The sequence below is a fragment of the Apis florea genome, unplaced genomic scaffold (genome assembly GCF_048593485.1).
Source record: "Apis florea isolate Af1SG1 unplaced genomic scaffold, ASM4859348v1 contig_3193_pilon, whole genome shotgun sequence".
Taxonomy (NCBI): domain Eukaryota; kingdom Metazoa; phylum Arthropoda; class Insecta; order Hymenoptera; family Apidae; genus Apis; species Apis florea.
In genome coordinates this window covers 650,114-672,880 of record NW_028256721.1, presented here as the reverse complement: position 1 = coordinate 672,880, position 22,767 = coordinate 650,114, and the positions used below count along the sequence as shown (strand labels likewise).

At 41.3% G+C, this 22,767-nt stretch overlaps 1 protein-coding gene across 4 annotated transcripts in view; it reads left to right on the top strand.

Moving 5' to 3' along the window:
• Window positions 1–22,641, top strand: part of Hil (peptidase hillarin) — a 33,772-nt gene extending 11,131 nt beyond the window's left edge. Inside the window, exons 1-12 of one of the 4 annotated variants that reach the window (XM_086910540.1) lie at window positions 1,305–1,938; window positions 6,249–6,694; window positions 11,329–11,560; window positions 16,870–16,986; window positions 17,193–17,365; window positions 17,827–18,070; window positions 18,583–18,809; window positions 18,979–19,200; window positions 19,270–19,419; window positions 19,518–19,707; window positions 20,105–20,362; window positions 20,598–22,641. In XM_086910540.1, the coding sequence (XP_086766666.1) occupies window positions 6,351–6,694; window positions 11,329–11,560; window positions 16,870–16,986; window positions 17,193–17,365; window positions 17,827–18,070; window positions 18,583–18,809; window positions 18,979–19,200; window positions 19,270–19,419; window positions 19,518–19,707; window positions 20,105–20,362; window positions 20,598–20,909 (2,469 nt within the window). In that variant the 5' untranslated portion in view covers window positions 1,305–1,938; window positions 6,249–6,350 and the 3' untranslated portion in view covers window positions 20,910–22,641. Of the gene's footprint in view, window positions 1–1,304; window positions 1,939–6,248; window positions 6,695–11,295; window positions 11,561–16,869; window positions 16,987–17,192; window positions 17,366–17,826; window positions 18,071–18,582; window positions 18,810–18,978; window positions 19,201–19,269; window positions 19,420–19,517; window positions 19,708–20,104; window positions 20,363–20,597 lie in introns of those variants that run through there. The other 3 variants (XM_086910539.1, XM_086910541.1, XM_086910542.1) reach the window with 3 other exon arrangements.
• The last annotated feature ends 126 nt before the right edge of the window (window positions 22,642–22,767 follow it).

The window sequence follows — 22,767 nt, the reverse complement described above, 5'->3', positions numbered from 1 at the left end:
CGTTTAAATAATTTATCGAATTCGCCATTCACATACATTCTCCTTTTCATTCAGACGAAAAAGATATCTATGAACCCTCCCACTTGATCTCCCAAATGATCTCATTCGAGATATCGAGGTGGCCAGGTGAAAACGGCCATAAGCGGTTGTCGGAATTGGTTAATGGAAGTTTAATGATTCGCCTTTATGACCGTAAGAGATTCATCAAGGGGAACTTTTTATACGGGGTAGCCTTCGTTTCTCACGAGGGAAGGGAAAGTGATTAAAGATTTGGTAAATTTAAGATGGAACAAAAAAGTTAAGATCGAACGATCGAGGATCATCGTTCTCGCGTTTCTCCTCTTATCGAACAATTATTATTCGTTTTTTTTGGGGAGAGCCAATTAAAGATTCGAAATGGCAGATTTGAAGAACAAAACGATCGAGACGATCATCGTTCGTATTGCGGTTCTTAAGAACCGTTTTATCTTATATACGCTTCCTCGTATTATTCGAACAAAGCTCAATTCGTTCGCCGAGTGTCCTATAATATCGCGAGTAGCATTGTTTGATCGGTGACACACCTGTCGACGGTGCGCAACCCACCCATTGTCGTCGAGAGATTAACAGTCGTTTAACTCGACTCAAGTTTAACATTCCAACAGGCCGTGTTCCCAATGCGTCAGTGAAAGTTGGCCATAAAAAAGTAGGCAAAAAATGACGTTGTTCGAGCACAGAAGAATCTCGATTTCGCGTCACCGGTAATTAAACATTAGAGTCGCAATAAATCGAATGGCGCGCACGACACGTCGAGGGACACGCATTCTCAGTAACGTTTATAAAAGTGATCACGAAGAATATCCTAAAACGGTGGCCACCAATCTCGGTAAAGAGACTGGTTCTCCGCTTTCTTTTTTCCCCATCGCGTATCGATCAGTCTCTCGAACGAAAGTAGTGAATTGGGGGCCGCGTTCCAAGTTGAATCCAGTGAGAAATCCGGTTCTGTTCGAAAAATCGATCTACTGAAAATGTTTCAAAAAAAAAAAAAAGAAAAAAAAAGAGAAATAAAAGACACAACAATTCAAGAAAAAATATATATATATATATTTATATTTATATACACATGTACATATAAAAGATTTCTATCGACGCAACATCTCGACAATCATATGCGTGCATCGTCACACAGGTGACAAAGACAGAACCTCGCCAGGTGAGCGCGCGTGAAAGAGTGTGATACCCACTCCGGCACAGCGACGGTTCTCCAACCATAGCGCCACCTGAGAGCCGCTACGGTCCCTCAAAATGGCCGTCCCTCTCACCTCAGATCTTCCTGGAACGTCGAAGGAAGCAGGTGGCGATATTCAGGTTCGACCTCTCGCGTGGCCGCCTCGGTTGGTGGCGAGACCTCATTCCAGGTGGCGGACACACGAAAACCGTGCCAGAAAACGTTCTCGTACGCGCGCCAAGCTCGATACGTTGTTACACGGGCATCGTTCTGCGCGCATCGTGAACACGACGAGACCAGCCGTTCACGACCAGCGTCGATCCTCGCCTTTCATCGCCTCCGTTTCACTCGGTTAGATATCCGTGAAGCAAGGATATACGTTCGCGGCTACCTGCCAGGTGGATCTGGTTCCTGGAATTTCTTCCTCTTTGTCCGTTCGTTCGAGGCGGAGGACACGGTGCGCGCGCGGACACGAGGTGATCATCGGCACCTGGTGATTTCAATGCTTGGTACGGGCGCGACGAGCGGAGTACGACGGATGCGTGATACCGTGCGCGATTATTCTCCAAGTGTCTCTTTGATCCCTGATAGTAGGCGTGGAAAGTAAATCGGTGCTCGTGAAGAGAGAAAGAGAGAGAGAGAGAAAGAGAGAGAGATGTTCTTCGAGCCTCATCGGGACGAGTGTCGAGGTATCTCGTGGACCAAGCTGGTGGACATGGAAGCATGAGAACGTGAGTATTCGCTACGATCTACAGTATAATATTCTCGTCGATGGAGGGAGAGAAGGAGGGAGGACTGGCCTTGCTCGCTCAAACTTTTTTTTCTTTTTTTTTTAACTATTCGTTGCTTCGATTCTCTTGTCACTTGATCGAATCGACGAACGTACGGTTCGACATTCGATGTAATATTTATCTTTCTCGCGCGATTATTATTGGTAGTGGTATTATGGTGGTTAGACACGACGATTCACTTCTACTCGTGTAATCTCGCGCGATACACGTGTTTGACAAATCTGATGCGCCGATTCTCTCTCTCTCTCTCTCTCTCTCCGCCGCGGTGAAATCGGTCACACAGGGTGGAACGAGGATGGAGATAGAGCGTGGTGTAACGCGTACCGGGCCCCTTCGATGTGCCCGCTTCGATGGAATGTCCGCTATTCACCCGCTACTTTCGCGCGTTAAGTAGTAACTAGATGGACAAACTGTCGCAAACACGGAAACGCGCCTTTTCCAACACCGAATCCGCCGTTAATCCGCGATTGTGTCCGCGTTATGCGAAAAAGAGCGCGCAACGCAAGTCGTATTATATCGGTGTACGATTCGTCTCGATAAAGCTTCTCCGCTTTTTTCTTTTTTCTAACGTTAAACGGAGTTATGTGGCGCATAAGAGTGTGTTCACGCGGTTGTGTATGGGGATCGAGCGTGTGTCGTTGCACATGGACACGTATGCGTGCGTGTCGAGCGTAAATACCTAGGAGAAGGTGGGCCAGAATGGGGACAAGCGGGTATTCAAGCGGGTATTATCGAGTGATAAACGACGCGTGGAATGTAATAAATAATTTTCTCGATGTCACGAATTTTCAGTGGATGCTGGCCTCGCTAGAAGCTGAAAAATTGTTTTCGTCGCTTGGTTTAATTTAAGATCGTTCGATCGGATATGCAGGATTCTCTACAGAGAGAAAGAGAGAGAAACGCGTGGATTTTGAACTCGATGGGATATCGATTATTATTATTTAATTTAAAATTATTTATATTGATTTGGCTGTACACGTCTAAATATACGTCTCTCTGTTATTGATTTTTGATGAAAATATGAGAGAATTTCGTCGACAACAAGGGAGAGAAAAGTCCAAGTATTTAAATTTGTTATTTATTTCCTTGATAATTAATAATTATAAATAATCGCGTATTCAATCACGAGTTGTGCTATTAACTCTCTAATAGATATTTAATTTAAATTTAAAATTGACATTCACTTCGCAACAAGATAATAAATATTGCTTTTAATCATCAATTTCCATTAGTTTCTTACAGTTTGTACCAAACTTTTGCCAGAAATTATTCCGATACTCGCTTCGTAATATCGATGATAATATTATATATTTAAAAACATGACGTATTCGCACATTGCACGAGTAATGAATGAAAAGCGACGAGCGATCGGAAGTGTTTTCGCGTTTCAACGCGGTGCAACCGTTTAACGATTTCCTCTTACGATGTTGCGTAAATACGCAATGATTGAAATGGACGGGAAATCGGCCGATCATTGCGCGGCAGAATTTTTGCCAATTAGCGAATGGTGAAAAATAAGGATATTTTTATATTCAAACGACACGAAAGAAGAAGAGGGGAAGGTAGAAAAATGAAATACTGGATGCAGGTGCGGTTTACGAGCGTCCGTAAACGTTTACGACTACCGGTACGCCGGTGGGTCACGAATCGATCGAGCCCGTTTCTCCGTTAAATCGATAAATATCATGCGAGTAAACGATCTCCTCGGTTAAATTTCGAAAGTTCGGAAAGTTCACGTTAAAAGAGTAAAAAGAAATTTATTCGAATCCTTTCTAATTCTTATTAACCTCCTCATCGATGTATCATTCGATCAACATCCTCGTACGAATAACACCCCTTTTTATCTCTTTTCTTTTCTTTTCCTTTTCTTCTTTTTCTTCGCAATCGAGAACAAAAGACAGATCGTACTTTTATCGAAGATTCCTTCCTTCTCTTACAGCACGCAATTCAAGGTAGACCCATATACCGAATCAAAACGGATCAACGTTGGATAACAAAGTTTGACAACGTTTTTCAATTATTTTTCTTCTCTTCCTACTCGATCGATAACTCCTCTAACGATCGAATATCTATTGTTCAGGACACGATATCGTTTCTCTCTCTCTCTTTCTCTCTCTATATATATATATATATATATTTTCGAACCTCTCCACGGCCGAGTGGCACAAAGAATACGGTACGGTTTGCTTGCTAGGATAATAACGTTGATAAAGGCTCGCCGCATCGACCGTTTGATCGAAAATAAAAATTCTCGAAACGAGCGAGCGTGTCGGCGACACGAGAAAAACTTTCCAATCCGTGTCCATCTTCTCTCCATTTTCGTCCCGTTCTCGATCTCGCGCCGCTTGAAAAAAAGAATCAGTGCGTGTCGTGACGGGCGGAAAGTCCGTGTATTCGTTGACGCGTGAGACGTGCACTATCTACTGCGTTTATTACGGTATTGTTGTGCATGGTCGCTAACGGTGTGACGTAACCGCCATTGTGGTCGCTCGCTATGGAGGGAATTCGTAGGGAGGTACGTTACGAGGATTCTTATAAAGAAAAGGGAAACCTCGGGCCGATTACGCGAATAACCGGTGAAACCGAGGTAATAATTTTAGAAAAGATCGGACGCGGTTCATTTAGAAAGTTTCCAATGGGACGCGCCAAGATTCGAGGATGTACGCGCGTTCTTTTTTCTGTCTTTTTTTTTTTTTTCTTTTTTTTCTCATGTTCGTGACTCGATTATGTAATTCCTTCTCGAAGCTCCAAGTTGTCATAAAGTGTAGAAACTGGGGGAGGGGGACGATCGTTGGAAACGCTGTATCCATATTAATATGGTATAGTCGAATCCGAGCGATTATACAGAGATGCAGTCGTTCAACTTTTATTAAAAAAATTGAGGAATGGAAAATTATGGAATAATAAAGATTTGTTTCATTGTTCAAGTATCGTAATATCGTGTATATATATATATATATATATCTATAATAGCGATACCAAATATATCCTGTGATCCTAGTTTCTTTCACGAATGTTGAAAATTATTCGGGAAATTTTTGTAATATTTATAAATATTGCATTAATGCAACAAATCCATTATATTATTTCTAATGACGGGTATTCAAAAATTGGTGTCACATCATTAATACAGTGTCTCCATTGTGTCCTGGCTTTTTCGTCGGTGTATAGTAGCACATTGAGTACGAGCTACACGAAACGCTGTAAACGGGATGGAATGAAAAAATATCGATTTCCATTCCTCGATGGATAACCGGTTATCGAACGAGGCATTAACGAGGACGTATATATTTTCGTTCGCACGTGTGAAAATCCCGATATTGGCAATCGCCGGTGTCCAGCGAGCCTCGTGAAATCTGTTGCAATTATCCGTTCGCTGATCGCCCACTATGAAAAGTATTGGCAACGACTTGTTGCAAAAGCGAAGTAGGAAAGTGTTAGGCGATGCGGTTATTCTTAATAAACACTTTGACGTGTTTACAAGTTTATCGATCCTTCTCGATCGAGATGGTATCTGTCGTTTTCTTCTATTTCTCTTTTTCCTTTTTTTCGTTCTTTTTTTTTTTTTTCCTTTCCTCCTTTTGTTCAAACATCCTGGAGGGGTAATTATTAAGAAACCGCCGCGGTCTGATTCGCGTGCACGCGTTTTGCATCGTGGTAATTACCGCCAATTAAGGCTCGCGTTTTAACTGGTTATATCTTTGGACTTATGAAACGCTCTTTCTTCCTTTACTTTGTCGTGGAAAGATATGAATAAATGTTGCGCTTGTGATTTTGTACTTTTATTCGAACATTTTTTTCTAATTTTCTTATCATATTTTTTACTTATCGTATTTTTAATAAAGCTGTGATCACGTCGATCGAAAAACTAATTAGAGCGAAATAAAATAAATTCATAACTCTTAGAAGAATATTTTTTTTCTTTCTACTTCTTAAAGAATTTATTAAAACATTTTAATTGTTTAATAAAATCAACAATTGTATAAAGCAATACAATACGCTCTATACTTTAAATTGTAAATTATTTTTCGAACTATAGAATCCCGGAAATACGTAGGTGTAGCAATTAAAATAATTAAAATAATTAAATTGGATACATCGCTTCTTACGCTCAACAGCCTGCATTTATTTTCAAGATGCATCCAAATGATCTCGATTCTCGTTTCACGCGAGATTTTTAAATACAAATATTATACAATAATAATCGCAAGACAATCTTACCAACACTCTTCCTCTTCTTCCCTGTCAAGGACGCACGCAGTGTCTTCCACATCGAGGCGCAGCTGAGCAAGAAAAAGCAAGCAGAAGAGAAACAGGAAGTGAAACAGGAGGATCCTGATCGAGGAAGGACGATGTATCGGCCCAACTTTTACGAGAGCACGTGTCTGAGGTGCTCTCAGACCGTGTACCAGGTGGACAGGGTGGGCCCATTGAAGGATTTCACCTTCTTTCACGCGGGCTGCTTCAAGTGCGCTATATGCGGGACCAAGCTGACCCTGAAGACCTACTACAACAACCAGCACACGATCAACGATAAGGAGGTGTACTGCAGCAGCCACGTCCCGAAACCGGGACCGGGGACGTTGGACGGGTCCAGCGTGGGCATTAGGTCCGCGTTGAACGTGCCGAGAAGTGGTTACGTCAACGAGCAGATTAGAGCCGGCGGCGCGTCGCCACGGGGTGTTTATCCACCTTGGTAAGACATTTTTCGTAACACCTTTTGCCGTCTAACCTTTTGCATTGTATCCAGAACGAATCGAATGCTCGAGGACGCCTGAAGTAGAATCGTTGTAGGAATGATGGAATCGAGTTTAGCATGTTGTAAATCAATTTCAACGATAATTTTTTAATGATTTTTTAGTAGAGTAGAATTTTAGGTAACGCTGTGATATAATGATCTCGAGTTTCTAATAATCTAGGAAAATGCTAGAGCGATTTCACGAAAAATTATTTATTGATTAGTGAGAATAAAATATATTCGATTATATTTATATTTTTGGTTGCTCGAGGACATCTGAATCGTTGTAGGAATGATGGAATTGAGTCTTAGTTGCAAATCAATTTCAACGATATTTTTTTAATGATTATTTAGTACAATAGAATTTTATAGCAGCGCTGTGGAATAATGATCTAAGATGTTAGAGCATTTTACAAAGAATTATTTATTAGTTGTTAGCGAGTTATAGTATATATTTACGAGGTTTATGTGGATCGATTAATTGGTTCGAATGAAAGAATGAAAGTTGATGATTTCATGTTCTCGGGATGTAGAACTTTGCGGCATGTTCGTGGAACAAATGTGCGTTTTAGACTTGCTAAGCAGGAGGCAGTAGAGTGTGTTAATTTGGTCCACTGAGAAATTGGTCGAGGCTCGATGAATCAATTAGCACCAAGACTCGGTGTATCGACTCGGCTAAAAGTTGTTCAGCTTCTTATTCCTATTCTCATTCCGTTTAAAATATCCGTTGATCTAAAAATCAACGTGCTTTTATTCCAAAAACGGGATTACGTCCCATCTCGATCTAATCAAATAAATATTAAGTGTTATCGCAAAATCATAAATCTCAAGGAAAATGCATTAATTCGAAAAAGCATAGATATAATTATCTGTTTCACGTATGAAAAAAATCAGCTTGCCATCACAGAATATCTTCGATATTCGAAAATCGAATATCATTTTCCATCCAAGACTTTTAATTTTACGTTCCACTTTTTCCGGAAAAAAAAAAAAAAATATGAGAAACCGGTGATGGTCGATCCATCCCCTTTCTTCGTTATATTTATCGCGATATCAGGCGCAACACAATGATCCCTCTGTACTGTTATATCTCCGCTACTATCTCGATGGATTTACCACGAAGAAACGAAAAGGAAAAAAAAAAAAAAATAGAAAAGGAAAGAAAAAAATACGGATCGGTATTCACCTCGTATCTAGGATGCATAGAATGCGGTCTTCCCATGAGCGCACGGGGCCTCGATTAAATAACAGTAACCATAATAAGGAAATTAGTTACGCGTAACACGTATAGTAAGTAGCCGCGATTGAAACGAGTCCAGTTATTCGAAACGTCTCCCAGTTCTCTCGTTCTTCTTCTTACTCCTCCGCGGAGTAAAGCGGAAACGGAGGTAAACTCGAAGCCTCTTGTCGCGGATCGATCGATCGAGGAAAAGTATCGTGAAACGCGTAATTGAATCGCGTTTCTTGACGATTCGCGCGCAATCGGTATCGTTTTATCGGCATACAAAGTAACGATACTTTGAAAGCGATCGTGGAACTAACGCGAGCATTTTCTCCTTTTCTTCCTCTCTTTTTTCTTTCTTTCTTTCTTTTTTTTTTTTTCTCTTTCGACTTCGGTAACGATGGAACACGGCAAATTTCCATGTATGATTAACGCGTGCAAATCTGTTAATGGAAAAAAATCGAAACTCGAAACCCGAGATTCGTCACGATAAGGTTACGTTAAACCTCGTTAAAATTCCATCGTTGCCTTTCACGGTTCGGCTTGTTTATTTCGGGCTTTTTATATTTTTTTTCGGTAATAGAATCGTCGGTTATATCGGGATCGTTAAACGCAAACTGCTGCACAACGGCCGGCAGAAAATTAACGTGCACGGCTCTCCTTTACGTTTCTCGGGTTTTAATGGGAGGCGAACGATACGCCGGAAAGTCGATCGACTCGCTTCACGTTCGGTTTCACCACTTTCCCTTCGGTGTTAAATCGAGATCACCGTTTAAGCGGAGTATAAATGGTCGCGCGGCCTTTTGTGATCGCTCCAACGATCGTGTTAACGGTTTGTTAACCGTGTTCTTTAACCTTGGTTGCCCGGCTCATCTCCCGCCGCGGATCTGGTTCACATGCGACTATCGATATATATATCGACAACGATAATATCGTTGAAACATCAACAACAATGGATGGGAAGCGAGATATCGATTGGTGAAACAGACTTCGATAAAATCTTATTCGGTTACAGATCAGATTTCTAAGCGTTTCGATAATACACTTTGAATGAGAAAGGAACTGAGTACTGTACGTTTATTATTATTAAAACACCGATAATCGCAACTTTTTATCCGTCGCAAGTTTCATTTTCATCCGCGATAAAATCGAGTTTCCGAATGATTTGCAAGAAAGAAGAGAAGTAACCGTGTCCTATATATATATATATGTATATACATACCATAAATCGATCAAATGCAAATTCGATTTCTCTTAAAAATCCGCTTTTAAAATCAATTCTTTCCCCTTTCACGTGGGGAAATTAAAGATGCTCGTCGCGCAATTCGGATACTTTTCTACGCGTTAAATTATTCTTTTTTTTTTTTTTTTTTTTTTCACGGACAACGATTGGAGTGAGAACGACGAAGAGAGGAGTTTGGCACGCACTCGTTCCCCTAGACCTATATGCATGTCGTGTCGACTCGAGGCATCTGGTTCATCTTCGTTACATAACGCATCGCCACATTGGCCTTAATCCCGACCAGGTCTCGAACAAAGTGTGAAACCGCGATTGTGCGAGAAGAGCGCACTTGCTCCCCGCCCGGAATGTCAATGGCTGACCCGATTTCCTTGAAATAACGAGCTCGCCACCGAGAGATTTCGCGCATCATCTTCGGCCAATCCTCGCCTTCGTTCGCCTTTCGTCGATCGAAAGTCGAGGGAACAAGCGGTACATCTCGTCGCCGATTAAACCGAACACGCGTGCCTTCCACGCGTCTTACAGTTTAACAGTTTGTTTAATAGTCTCCAAAGCTATAAAGCGAGGAATCGGAAAATAAATTTTCTTGATTGAAATTTTGAATTTTCTCTCTCTCGAATAATCGCGACTATTAACGCGTTTAATTACATTCTCGATTCGAGAAACGCAGCGATAATTAGGATTTAGGATGGATTTGGTTGTTTGGCCATTTCGAATTTTAATTTTTACGTACATAATAATAACAAGGGATAAAGAAAGGATCGATAGCAATCAAGATAGAAAGAAAGAATTAAAGTTTATCTTGGATTTAAAGTCATCGCTTCGATCGCTTAATAAATAAATAAGCAAGAATTATCAAATCGAATCGAGGTTTGATGAAAACCCGACACGCGGAGCGGATCGATTTTAATCTGGATTAATCGAAAAAGAAATATCACTCGGACGTACAGTTCCTATTAGCTCGATCGGTAAGAATTTACCGCGGCACGGTCGGTACAGTGAAACCGCAAATAAGAAACTAAACGCCGAAACCGATTCGATTCGGTTTAATCCGCAAGAAGAGGAAGCGTGCTCGCGTCTAAAATCAAACCCACCCCTTGTGTTCCGATCGATAAAATCGATCGGAGAGACGGAAACCTGTTGCTTTGCTGGAAGCGAAAACGTCCAAAAACTATGCAGCAAAGCTATCTCGTACGAAATTTGAGCAACGACGTAGGATTCGAATGTTCGAATCATTGATCATGATTTATGATCATGACACCACAAAGGATCGGAATTCGCGAAATTCTCGAGGCGTCGATTTGTATCGTTTTCGCTGCCGAGCAGCAAGCAAGAAGCGCGCGTGCACGCACGAGTTGCACAGCGGAAGAATTTCTCGTAGCCGCGTTTCGCCTGCGGCTGACATAAGGAGCGCGTGCGCAAGGTGGAAGAGGATGGAGCACGAGCGAGAGGCCGAGGAAAAAGGAGAAGAAGAGGAGGAGGAGGAGGAGGTTGCTCGATCGCAATGAAGTGAATGAACCCCGAGAGGAGACGAGAGCGAGAAAGATGTAACGCATCCATTTAACCGAGGCTCTCCGGTTTCTCGTAAGCGATGCGGCGCACGAGGCACTCTCGCGCGTCTTGTATTTTTCATAAACCGAGCGATGAATCAGGCTCAGGTGTAGTAATTAGTGGCGAGGGGATATAGGATGCGCCGTGAAATGCAATTGAATCGATGAATCCGCGTGGAACAACGGGTCGCGCGTTTCCATCGCGCGGCCCCGTTCCGTGAAAAAAAGCTGACCCAGTTCCTCGACGGGGAAGGGAATCCTTGGATTTCGCGTTGGCAAATGCCGGAACGAGTCACGATCGTCTCGCTTTTCAACGAGCTGAACAACGAACGAAGAAAAAAAAAAAAAAAGATTGCTTTAATCCAGATTGATTCGAGAGGCTCGTGTACTTCTTTTTTATCCTCCCTCTCTTCTCTTCTCTTCTCTCTCCGCGTTCATTGTCTTCTCTTTCTGCGCATCTTCGTCATAATCTCTCGCCGTTCTGAACAGAAGATTCACGATTACGACCCTGGCCCCCCTCAACACCCGTTGCATAATTTTGTTCCAGTTACGATAATGTAGACTCGCCTAATTGTGCCAGGCACCTGAACGGACACGGTTCACCGCCGGCCACCAATTCGTCCCATCGTGATCCTCATGGTAACTCCGGCGGAGGGGCGTCCTCGCCTTACAACTATAATTATTCCGGGGACGGGAGCTACCAGTATGGGAGATTCGACGCGAGCGCGCTTCACATCGCCCATGCCCTTAAGCAGACCGAGCTTCAGAAGGGCTACAGCAAGGCACGCGAGAAGCCCATCGATTATTATCTGGTGAGTCATTCGCATAGTCCGGTGAAATCATTCGTCACGGTCACCGCCATATTGGGAATGGGTTACCTCTCTGTTTCAACGCCACGCGTAATTAAAACCGTAAGGCATTTTTTTTAATCGTCGCCGATCGTTTTATCGAAATGTTATTAACTTTGCCGCTTTGACCTGTTGCCGCTGAGTGGAATTTCGATTTTTTTTTTTTTTCCTTTCTTTTTCGATTCAACGATAGATTAAAAGTTGGAGATCGATCGAGACGAGATTGTTGCTGATTCTTTAGGTAAAAATGGCGCGATGAAAAGATGGGGCGTCTTATATGGAGATGTTGCACCGCGTCTCTTTCGAGTTGCAATGTCGTAACGGAGTTGGGTAACTTTAAATTGAGACTTGAAAGTAGTTTATTCCGAAAGTATCTTTTTCTTTTTTCTTTTTTTGTTAAGTGGCGCGCGAACGTGGTATTTTTAAAAAAATTTTTACACGATCGAATTGAAAATTATTTCGAAGAATAAGGTTTTAAGATTAAAACCAGCACGAGTTAAAAATAATGGAAAATTTGAATTTCACGATTTTCTCGGTTATTTACTCGGAATCGCCATTGGATCACGAACGTTTCGGTTCTCTTGGATTATAATCCCATCCCATCTAAACGATTAACAACAAACTCTTTCTACGAATAATACCTCGTAGAAGCTCGTCGATGCTGTGCTTGCGATTAACCAATCAACGTGCCCAATTAACGTCGGTTAACGTCGAAGATAAGATTCTAATGTCGGTTAGCTACCAAAGATAATTACTATCTTACATTTCGACTCAATTTATCTCAATTCGTTCATCTTACGCGGTGAATAAAACAACAAAGATATTAAAATGGAACAGATTAAATTGTAATTCCTTCGGAGACAAAAAATAATACTAAATTTGTAACATCGAATAAAATACCTTCCATCCTTTTTTGTAATTCCAACATTTGGCTAGCATTCGAACGGAGTATATTATCTCTGTTCGACGTTGTATCCCCCACTCTTCATCCCCTATTCGATCGTATTCGAACAAAATTCAACTCAAACTCTCGTCCAGTTTTCCGAGAGTTTGCACAAAAACGAGAGATATTTCGACGCGTGGAGAATATTGGACGCGGTACAATTGGTGGCAAATTCTTCGATTGTGCAACGTCGTTCCCTAATGAGAAAATGCTCGAAAATTTCCGACTGCCGTTGGAATGTGGACCAGGATTCCACCGACTTTCATGCGCGGATCGAATTGACAAACGAGGAATGTGTACCGCGGTTGAGACGGGCCCTACATGAAAATGAGAATGCCGTCTGCTTTTCCCATGCTGGCCGGGGCTAGGAAGAAGAAGACGAAGAAGAAGGCCGAGCCGCTAGTCGCTCCACTATCGGCCGCCGCGTTTTCTCTCAATCCGCTTTCGCGTGCACATCCAGCAAAACGCCTCCCGCCGGCTACGGACGTTATTTATAGTATTTCGTGAATGTCAGCCTACCTGCGTGCACGCTCTTACGAAACGAAAGTAGCGTGGGCATCGAGGCAGGGTCGTGCACGGCCGTTTCTCCGCAACACCTCGTTTCCGGTTAACAGACGTTGACGAGGAACGGTGAACTAACTCCTCGATCCTCCATCCCTCGATACATCGAAGTAGAAAATTTTTTGAAATTCGTCGTTTCACGAGTACGAGACACCGGTTTTTGAAACATATTTCGAGAATAAGCAAAACGATAAAAATTAATTATTGAATAAAATTTCGATCAAAGGGGATCGAAAATAGGTGGATAAAATGCGTTTAAAATGAGATTAGGGACGATCTAATTTGCGTTAGATATTCCTGGCTAAAAATTTCAGGGTAATTATAATTTTTCACCGGTCTAACCACCGTCTATGCAATTTACATCCACGTGACCATGAAGCACGTTCAAAGATTATTCACCTTTCTGCTCTGATAAATTTGTAAAATTAGACTGTCTTTACATTCCATTTTCCAATACTTCGAGTCGAAGATTACGGAATTCTTCGTACACCTTTCAACACGTGAATTTCGTTTCGTTTCCATTTTATTTGAACGGATGATGATCAGTGGCGCGTTGGATGGGACCGTTAGATCATACTTTCTACGTCCACGAAGAAGTAAGATAAAAAAAAAAAAAAAAAAGAAAGAGGAGAAGAAAAAAAAAATAATGGCACGCCCGAGATCGGATTTGCCCACGCGGTCCCCCAATTATCGACCGCTCGTAAATTCTCGACGATCGTTCTCCTCGGTCGATAGATGAAGAACTACCGTGTCGATCTCTATGATTCTTGGAACCATGAATCGATCCACCGTTCGAGCGATCGAAGATCGCAAGAAATTGGCGACGACCGCGGCACGCGAAGCGTGAAGAATCGCAAAGATCGGGCGAGAAAGAAGCTTATTAAAGAAGTTTGCGAGATATTTTTTTTTTTTTTGATGAAAATTCCGAGAGAGAAAATTGTACCGATATAAAAATAATTTTAAACCTCTTACTCAAATCTTATGAAAAATTCTGACATTATTTATAATATCAAACATGTACCGTTCCATTTAAAATTTGTCTTGCTGCCACAAAATTTTTTTTAACCCCAAAATATTTAGAATTTAATAATAAAATTTAATAAAATTACGGAAACATTTTCTTCCAAAACAAAATCGAACGACGTAGGTAAAATTTTCGAACTCGTAAAAAAAAAATTAAAAAAATTCAGATCCAACGAAGTGAAAATTTCTCTCCGCGCTTTCGCGTTCCTCCTCTGTCAAGGTTCCACGAGGCGACTTTCTTCGCGCGGGCACAACCCGTTTCCGGCAGATCCGAGAACAATGGCCGCGAACGTCCTCGTGAACGTTATTCGAACAGTTGCCACGGAAGAACGCGTCTTATTTTCACGTGGACGCGAAGGAAAGCTCGCGCGGACCCAGAGAGTCGTTTCCGCTTGCGGTACCCGCGGCTCACGGTTAATTAGAGAATCGTTGGCTGGAAAGAGTGAGGAGGGAAGAGCCGAGGGGGACACCGTGTGCGTATCCTGTTTTAAACAGCGATTGTGGCTCGCCTCTCACGGCGCCTTCGCGTCCAACCAACGACCCACGGATGTTAATTGGAATCGGTCAATCGTGCGACCGTGTCTATCGATTTTATTGTTACTTTCTTTTCTCTCCTTTTTCGGTGAGATCCGCCGCGTCGATTGGAAAGATCGATCGGCACGTGGTGATCGATCGCGCGTCTTTATCATGCAAATTCTTCCTCTTCTTTTTTCTTTTTTCTTTTTTTTCCTTTCACGAATACAGACGTGAAACTTTAAATGGAGATTTGTATCTTTATTATTATTATTATTAAAAATTGTTTCTTTCGCGAACAAAAATAGTTGAGCGCGAGAATCTTGATTGTATAAATTTCGTGGAATTTCGTTTCGAATCAGAGAGAAGGAGGGGAATATCGATCGATACGAATTTTCTGTTTACAAACGAAAGTTTATTAACGGAACGTTTCCCTTGAAATTGAACAGACGAAGTTTTACACAGTGTGGCTCGATGTCGCGCCGCGTTTACACGCGCGAGGAAGGAAATCTGTGCCAGACGCGACAACCTCTGCTAAAACTCGATATTTTAGCGGAAACGTATCCACGAATGGAACACATCTGTTCGAGGAAAAAGCAAACAGAAGTTGGAAATTTCTTTCGTGACGGAATCTTGGTTAACCAGTCACGCGAACAATCATCGAAGAGAGAATTACTTCTTTAACGACGTTGGCAAATAGATTGATCGAATTAATCCTATTAACGTGTTCACTGGTTTCTTTTTTTTTTTTCCATTGTCTGGCTCAATATCTTTATTTGATAAATTTATATATAATAAACATACGAAGGAACTTTTTATCGAACTTTGAATTTCTCGTCTCTTTGCATTCCATAGATTTTTAATATATATTTTAATAATATAAATATCTAATATGAATTATCGTTTTTTAAATTCGATTTTTAATTATAGCGACATTTGAAAATTTATATTCTTAGAAGTATTTCGTTAAACAAAAATCGAATAGTTTTATCGTGCAAAATTTGTCGAGTTTATATAGCGAAAAAGTCGCAGGAAAGTGCTTCTTCTCGACGAAATTCGAGGAAACAGATTGACAAGATTAATTCTATTAGCGGGTTTTCGTCTCATCGTCTCAAGGATAATTTTTATTCCTCGAATGCAAACGACGAGGAACGGTGGTCATCGATTTCAAAATAGTCTGTCGGTTGTTACGAGAAATTATTGTCTCTTTCTCTTTTTTCCTAGAAAAAAAAAAAAGCTAATTGCACCTGTCGCAGTGAGAGGCTGACACTCGTCTAACTTAGACAGCCTAAGCAATTTTAGCAAGCACAACCGCAACATTCCTTACCGTACAGAGAGAGATTTCAACTATGGAAATAGAATCTTTTTCGTCGTGCAAATTTCAAATTGCAAATAACCTGGTTTGATTTATTATAAATTTATTCAACTTTTTATACAATACATTCGCAAAAAAAAAAAGAAAAAATAAATATATCCATTTCGTATTCCCGTTTCATTAAAAAATTAAGATTAATCCTATCAAAAAGAATTTAATCAAACTCAAAGATATGCGATAAATTTCTTTCATCGCGTTCTTCAAAAAATCCTCTCAACCGATTGAAAACTCGTGGAAATGTCAATGCTCTCCAACATCGTCCTTATTTATTTCTCGCAACAACTTGCGCCGCCACTGACGTAACTGTAGCGTGGGCTGTGTGTATTTCATAGTTTATTACACGGCCGACACGATGCAGGAAATTGCGTAACTCGAGGCCAAATCGAGGGGAAACCATTTTCGAACGATGGTCGAGGCACGCTCCGTTCGTTTCCACGAATGGAAAGATCGGTTTATCTTCGAAGATATGGGATTAATCCATCGAACGTCCATCCTCTTTCGTTTCTCTCTTTCTCCCCATGCAACTGTTCAATTTGTCGGCTTTGATCATTCCGGAAAGCGACGTGAAAGCAAACTGAAACGCAAAAAACTGGACGACCATAACGCTTATGGGACGCTAAAGCCTCGACTTTTCGATAAACGAGAAGAAGAGAAGAAGAATTTCTTTAATTGCGACCTCTTCTTCCTCTTCTTCTTCTTCTTCTTGGGTGAAACTCGTTCGAGTTGTTGAATCCGCGAAAGCGATTCGTTTTAAATTTCCCGCGCGAACCGGATGATGATCGCAAGAAACACGTTTCTTTCGTTTGATAATTAGGAGAAAGAGGCTTGATCGTTTCTTTTTCTTGTTATAATTATCAGGATCGGGATGAGCAAACGCGATTGGAGATGAAACATCGTAAAGAGGAGGATGACCTCTATCGAAAATTCGCTCATCATCGCGAGGAGGAGGACAGACGAATTCGAGAGGAATTTAGGGTACGTATATTTGTTCTTAATATTAACAAAATTATATTCGTATCGCTTAATAATCTTCGAATCCATAATGAAATGATACATAAATGAATATCACGATTTGGAAACTCGTCAATGAAATTTTATTATAACTCAACGAGTTAATTTTTCACCATGTGTAAATTATTGTTATAATCGTGAAAGGCTAATCGTTGGTGTTTATCGAGTAGGATGAATGGGAGAAGGAGCTGGAACAATTATCGGCTAGATGGGAACGAGAAAAAGGCGGAAGAGCCCGAGCCCAGCAATTTCAACAGGAGAAAGAGGACTTGGAGAAGAACATGACTCTTCGCAGGGACAAGAAGAAGGAAAGTCTCACGCGCAAAATGTTGGAGCACGAACGGTACTTATTAAATCTAATTAAACCGATTCCACGTTCGTTTCATTCATTCGGAAGGAAGGAAAAGTCACGCGATTTTTGTCATTCGATCCTCTTGAAATCCGAGGAGAAAACCTACTTATTTTTTTTTTCTTGTGCTCGAAACGCGTGTTCGCAACAAGTATTTTTTTTACACGATAAGATTTATATCGTAGAAAGTGGATGGAAGAAACCCGACTGCCTTTCCTCCTTTTACCACTTTTCTCTCCATTTCTTTACGAATGAAAAATCATCACTTACCGATCTTATCTCTTCTATATTTATCCAAAATTTTACCTACCTGTAATAACATTTTCCATCGAATTTCTTCAATCATAAAAGAGAATTCCCAAACTTTATTTATTCCGTAAAATCCAAGATACAAGTTTCGATTAAACATATCGGGGGAAATTTTGGAAAATTTCCTTTCTTGATCCAATTTCCAGGGCGGCAACCGCGGCGCTGGTGGAGAAACAGAGCTCGGAGATGTTGGAGCTGATCAACGAGGCGAGGAGCGAGTATATGCGCCAGGAGAGCCTGTATCTCGACGAGGGGGACGGTTATGCCCAGGAAGCGCCGCCTTTGCCTTATCCGTCGCGTGCTCCACCCCCACAACCCCCAGCCCTCGCCAAGTATCACATCTACAACGATCCTCTCGAGTTTGCCGACATGGATCAGATAGCTATTTCGGTAAGCCCCCTCCCCCTTTAACACCGCCATCCTTTCGTGAAAGGGGGAGAAGCGCGGGTTACACACGCGGAATTTTAAAACGGAATCGGTGGATATTTTCATATATCCGCCACGGCCTCGCCTCTTTATCCGATCCGCGCCTATACACGAGGACTCGTAATCGATTTACGACCTTTCTTTCGTTCGAAGGATGGCCCCGTCTCTTATCGTCTACGATCGTGTCGTGTCGAGGCTATTCGTTATTCGATATTCGTTGAACGACGCTATTAGAAGGTTGCTCCAGTTTCCTGGAATCGTTGAAGATGACATAAATTTGATCTGATTCGTTATATTTCCCGTCATCGTTTCTTCTATTTGGCATCTTTTATTCCAGCATTCCTTTCGCGTTTCGAATAAAATTTGAGAATATTCGTTATCGGTTTATTTTTAAATTTTATCCATCTCATTTAGAGAATTATTTTATCGATACTTTTGCGAATTATATGTATATTTTTTTCATTTTGACAAATCAGGTGGCGCAGGAGGATCAGAAAACGTTCACAGATCTGGTGCGGCAGTTGGTGAGCAGATGCGGATCGGATATAGAAAAAGCTAGGACGATATTCCGATGGATCACCGTGAAGAATCTAAACACGATGCAATTCGACGAGAATTTACGCGGGGACACGCCTATGGGCTTGTTGAGAGGAATAAAACACGGGACCGAAAGTTACCACGTTCTGTTCAAACGATTGTGCAGGTAAAACTTCCTTTGATCTCGATCTTTCTCACGACACGCCCAAAATAATAATTCATCCCCAAAGGTGTGTCCATATTTTTTTTCCCCCTTCAAAAAGCGTATCGGGCATAATAATTTTTCAAATTGTTCGATACGACGTTCGTTGTGATATTTCTCTCTTTCCTTCCAGTTATGCTGGATTGCATTGCGTGGTGATAAAGGGTTACAGCAAATCGGCCGGCTATCAGCCGGGGGTTTGCTTCGAGGACAATCGATTCCGGAACAGTTGGAACGCCGTTTACGTGGCCGGCGCATGGAGATTCGTTCAATGCAATTGGGGGGCAAGACATCTGGTCAACGCCAAAGAAGTTCCTCGTCCTGGCCAGCCAAAGGCCAAGAACGACAGCCTGAGGTAAGACCGAGGTTAACAACGTTTTCCCCCCTCTGCTCCGTTCGATCCATCCCTTTCTATTTTTCGCAGATACGAATACGACGATCATTACTTCCTCACGGACCCGCGAGAATTCATCTACGAATTCTTCCCTCTTCAAGAGGAGTGGCAATTGCTCAAGCAACCGATCTCCCTCAAAGATTTCGAGGAGCTGCCTTTCGTGCGCTCCTTGTTCTTCAGGTAAAAAAAAAAAAAAAAAAAAAAGAAAAATAGAAATCTGATGATCCGTTATCGCGAGGAGAGGATTACAACACGATTCGAACGTGGAAATTCGACAGGTACGGCCTCTACTTTCCGGACACGAACACGAACGCAGTCATGTACACGGATTCCACGGGTGCTGCGACCGTGAGGATAGCCATGCCGGCTCACATGCAATCGTCTCTCATTTTCCATTACAACTTGAAATTCTACGACAACGATGGGGACGGTTACGACGGCGTGTCGTTGAAACGTTTCGTCATGCAGGTAACTTGACCAAGAAATTTGGCGAACGAAAATTTTTTCAATTATAATTATCCATCAATCGCGTTTCCGTGTATAAATAATTAGAAAAATTTAATCAAACGGGGAAATCTAGGAGTTTCGTCAATGATTGCTAGCCAAGTGAAATTAATTAATGAAGAAATTCGGTAAAGTAACAGATCCGTTCGAACATCGTTTACGATGTTATCGATACGTTTCTCAAATTTTGATTTTCAATGTTTGATTTGATGACCGATCTCTCGATCCCTTAGAGACGTTCGACCAGATAGCGGTTGACAAAATACCTTATTTTCACTGGTACACGTGACGTTCTCTGGATAAATTCCTCGAAGAATTTTTATCGTATTTTATTTTGGAAAATTTATCCTTTGTTATGCAGTCCGTCGTCGGGAATATCGTCGCGTTCCGTGTTCACGCGCCCTGCTCAGGAGCTTTCCTCCTTGACATATTTGCCAACGCTGTCACGCCGAAGGAATACTTGACCGGGGAGCCGATGAAGTTCAAGAGCGTGTGCAAATTTAAAATCGCTTGCGAGGAATTGCAAACGGTGATGGTGCCGTTGCCCGACTGCGCGAGCGGCGAATGGGGCCCCACGAAAGCCACCAGGCTCTTCGGTCTCATACCAATAACCCATCAGGTATACGCGCGCGACACACTATTTTTTTAAATTATTTCCTTCATGCTCTTCTCCACGAGCTATTTATATTTTCTAGGTAACTTTTCGTAACTTGTCTTCCGCATTTTTAAGTAGAGCTGTCAAATCAAGGATTCGAATTCCCTGGTTTCAGATACTTTCTTATCTTTTCGATTATTAATAAATTAACTATAACGCATAATCCAATCATTCCTTTTACATCTTTTCGATCCATCAGGAGGCATTGGTGTTCGCTGGCCGCGAGTTGGAAATCCAATTCCGAATGTCGAGATCGCTGACCGACTTCATGGCGACGCTGCACAAAAATGGTATCGAGGAAAAACGGTTGTCCAAATACGTCACGCATTCAATCGCCGACGACGACGTGGTGACATTCTCGATCAGCTTTCCAGAGGAGGGCCAGTATGGGCTTGATATTTATACAAGGGAATCGACCAATCCGACAAACGTGCCGCATGACATCACCGGTGAAAAGCACTTGCTCACTCATTGCTGCAAGTATCTGATTAACTCGAGCAAAAGGAACTAACGAGGAGTTCATCATTTCGTATTTTCATATATATATATATATCACACAGAGTACACGTATAGATATAACGATTTCGCTGGCTCGATTCGAAGAAACATCGTGAGAGATTGGTTCGATGCGATTTCAGGCTAAAAAAAAAAAAGAAAAGAAAAGAAAAAGGTGCTGCAAGTTCTCTTACCATCCAAGTTCCTTCCTATTTCCTTTTTTTTCTTCTTCCTCTTGTCCTTCGGGATATGGGGAACTTGGAGCGATGTGTAAGAACTAATCTGCGAGATTAGCCCTTTACTTGCCAGTAAATTATCCATTAATCAAGTGTTAACCAAGAGGTGACGAAAGATGGTGTTCACGATGATAGTACAACTGGAGGAAACGGAGGTGAAAGTACTAAGGCTGGTACTTCTTCAGAACTGTAACTTCAGAACGATGCGAGAAATTTTTGACAAATGTGTCGCCCAAATGTGCGAGAACGATCTGACGCGCTACCTCCACATTCTTTCTAGTTTAATAATAATAACCACGAGCTTATCGTTCAAAGATGATGATCATCGAACGAGACACGCGTCTAACGTTTGAAGAATTATGCTGGGCATCGTAGGGGTACGATGGTAAAAAAGATGTAACGAGCATTGAATAAGCTCTGTTTAATAGGATAAGCTCTACTTCTAATAGGACTCACACTCACACACGCCGATTTTCCTTTTTTTTAATTTTCACGACCGAACCACCGTGTCGTCCCCTCGTGTTTCCGCTAGAAAGTTGGCAATTATAAGTTAACCAGCTCTGGAGAGATCGGTCGCGCCGATCTCCAAATTAATCAAACTTTCTCGCCTCGACGAGAGGCATTAATCCCAGTTATCTCGATTCGTTTTAATTCAATCTCGAGAATCTCGTGCGTTTCATTTTACTTCGTTACGCGAGATGTTTTTCGTGTATGTGTACGTATAAATTATGCACAGACGATCGTTTCGATCCGCTTTATCGATCGGATCGACAAGATCTTCGATTGCGAACGAAATCGACGAAGAAAGTTTCCAAGAATGGAAAACTTTTTGTTCTCGAGTCTTCTATGTTCTTTTTGTATTTTAACGATGATATATTATATATATATATATATATATTTCTATATAAATATATATATATATATATATATTTCTTCTTTTTTTCCCGCGAACGACCGTCACGTTGTTAAACGAACGAGCAATTTCGATTATCTCTGAAAACATCGTGGATATGCATGTGGTGATGTTCCATTCCAATAATTAAGTAGATTCGTTATAGAAAGCTTTTCAAAATCATTAAATTTTTGCGGCTACGGTGGTTCTCGAAGTTCAGGTGCTATATGTTATTTTATGTCAGGATTAGTTGCACGATTCTAATTATTTTCGTATGCGAGAGGCGTGGAAACGCTGAAACTTTTTCCAACGGGAAGTTACAGCGGTGAAAGCTAACTGTAATTGTTAATTTTTGTAATATTAACGTCTTTTTTCTTTTCCCTCTCTTGTTTCCGTTTCTTGTAATTCAATGTTATAACGACGCTTATGCAAGAAAGTTCTCTCCACGATTCCGTATTTTTTGTTACCGGTGGAATAAACTGTAACTTCGAGCTTAATATATCCTTTCTCATTACTTCTAACGAGTATGTAAATTAATTTTTATACATACTACAAATACGCAATAGAGATTGTTGTCTTATTGTAAAAAAAGAAATTAATAAAATCTAATTTTATGGAAATCCCGATTCATCTGGCGTAAACGTAACGTATAATTATTCTATTTATTCAATTATATTTATACTTAATATTTATTTACTTTCTAATTAATTTAAACAATTAATTTATATTCATATATGTTGTAGTTA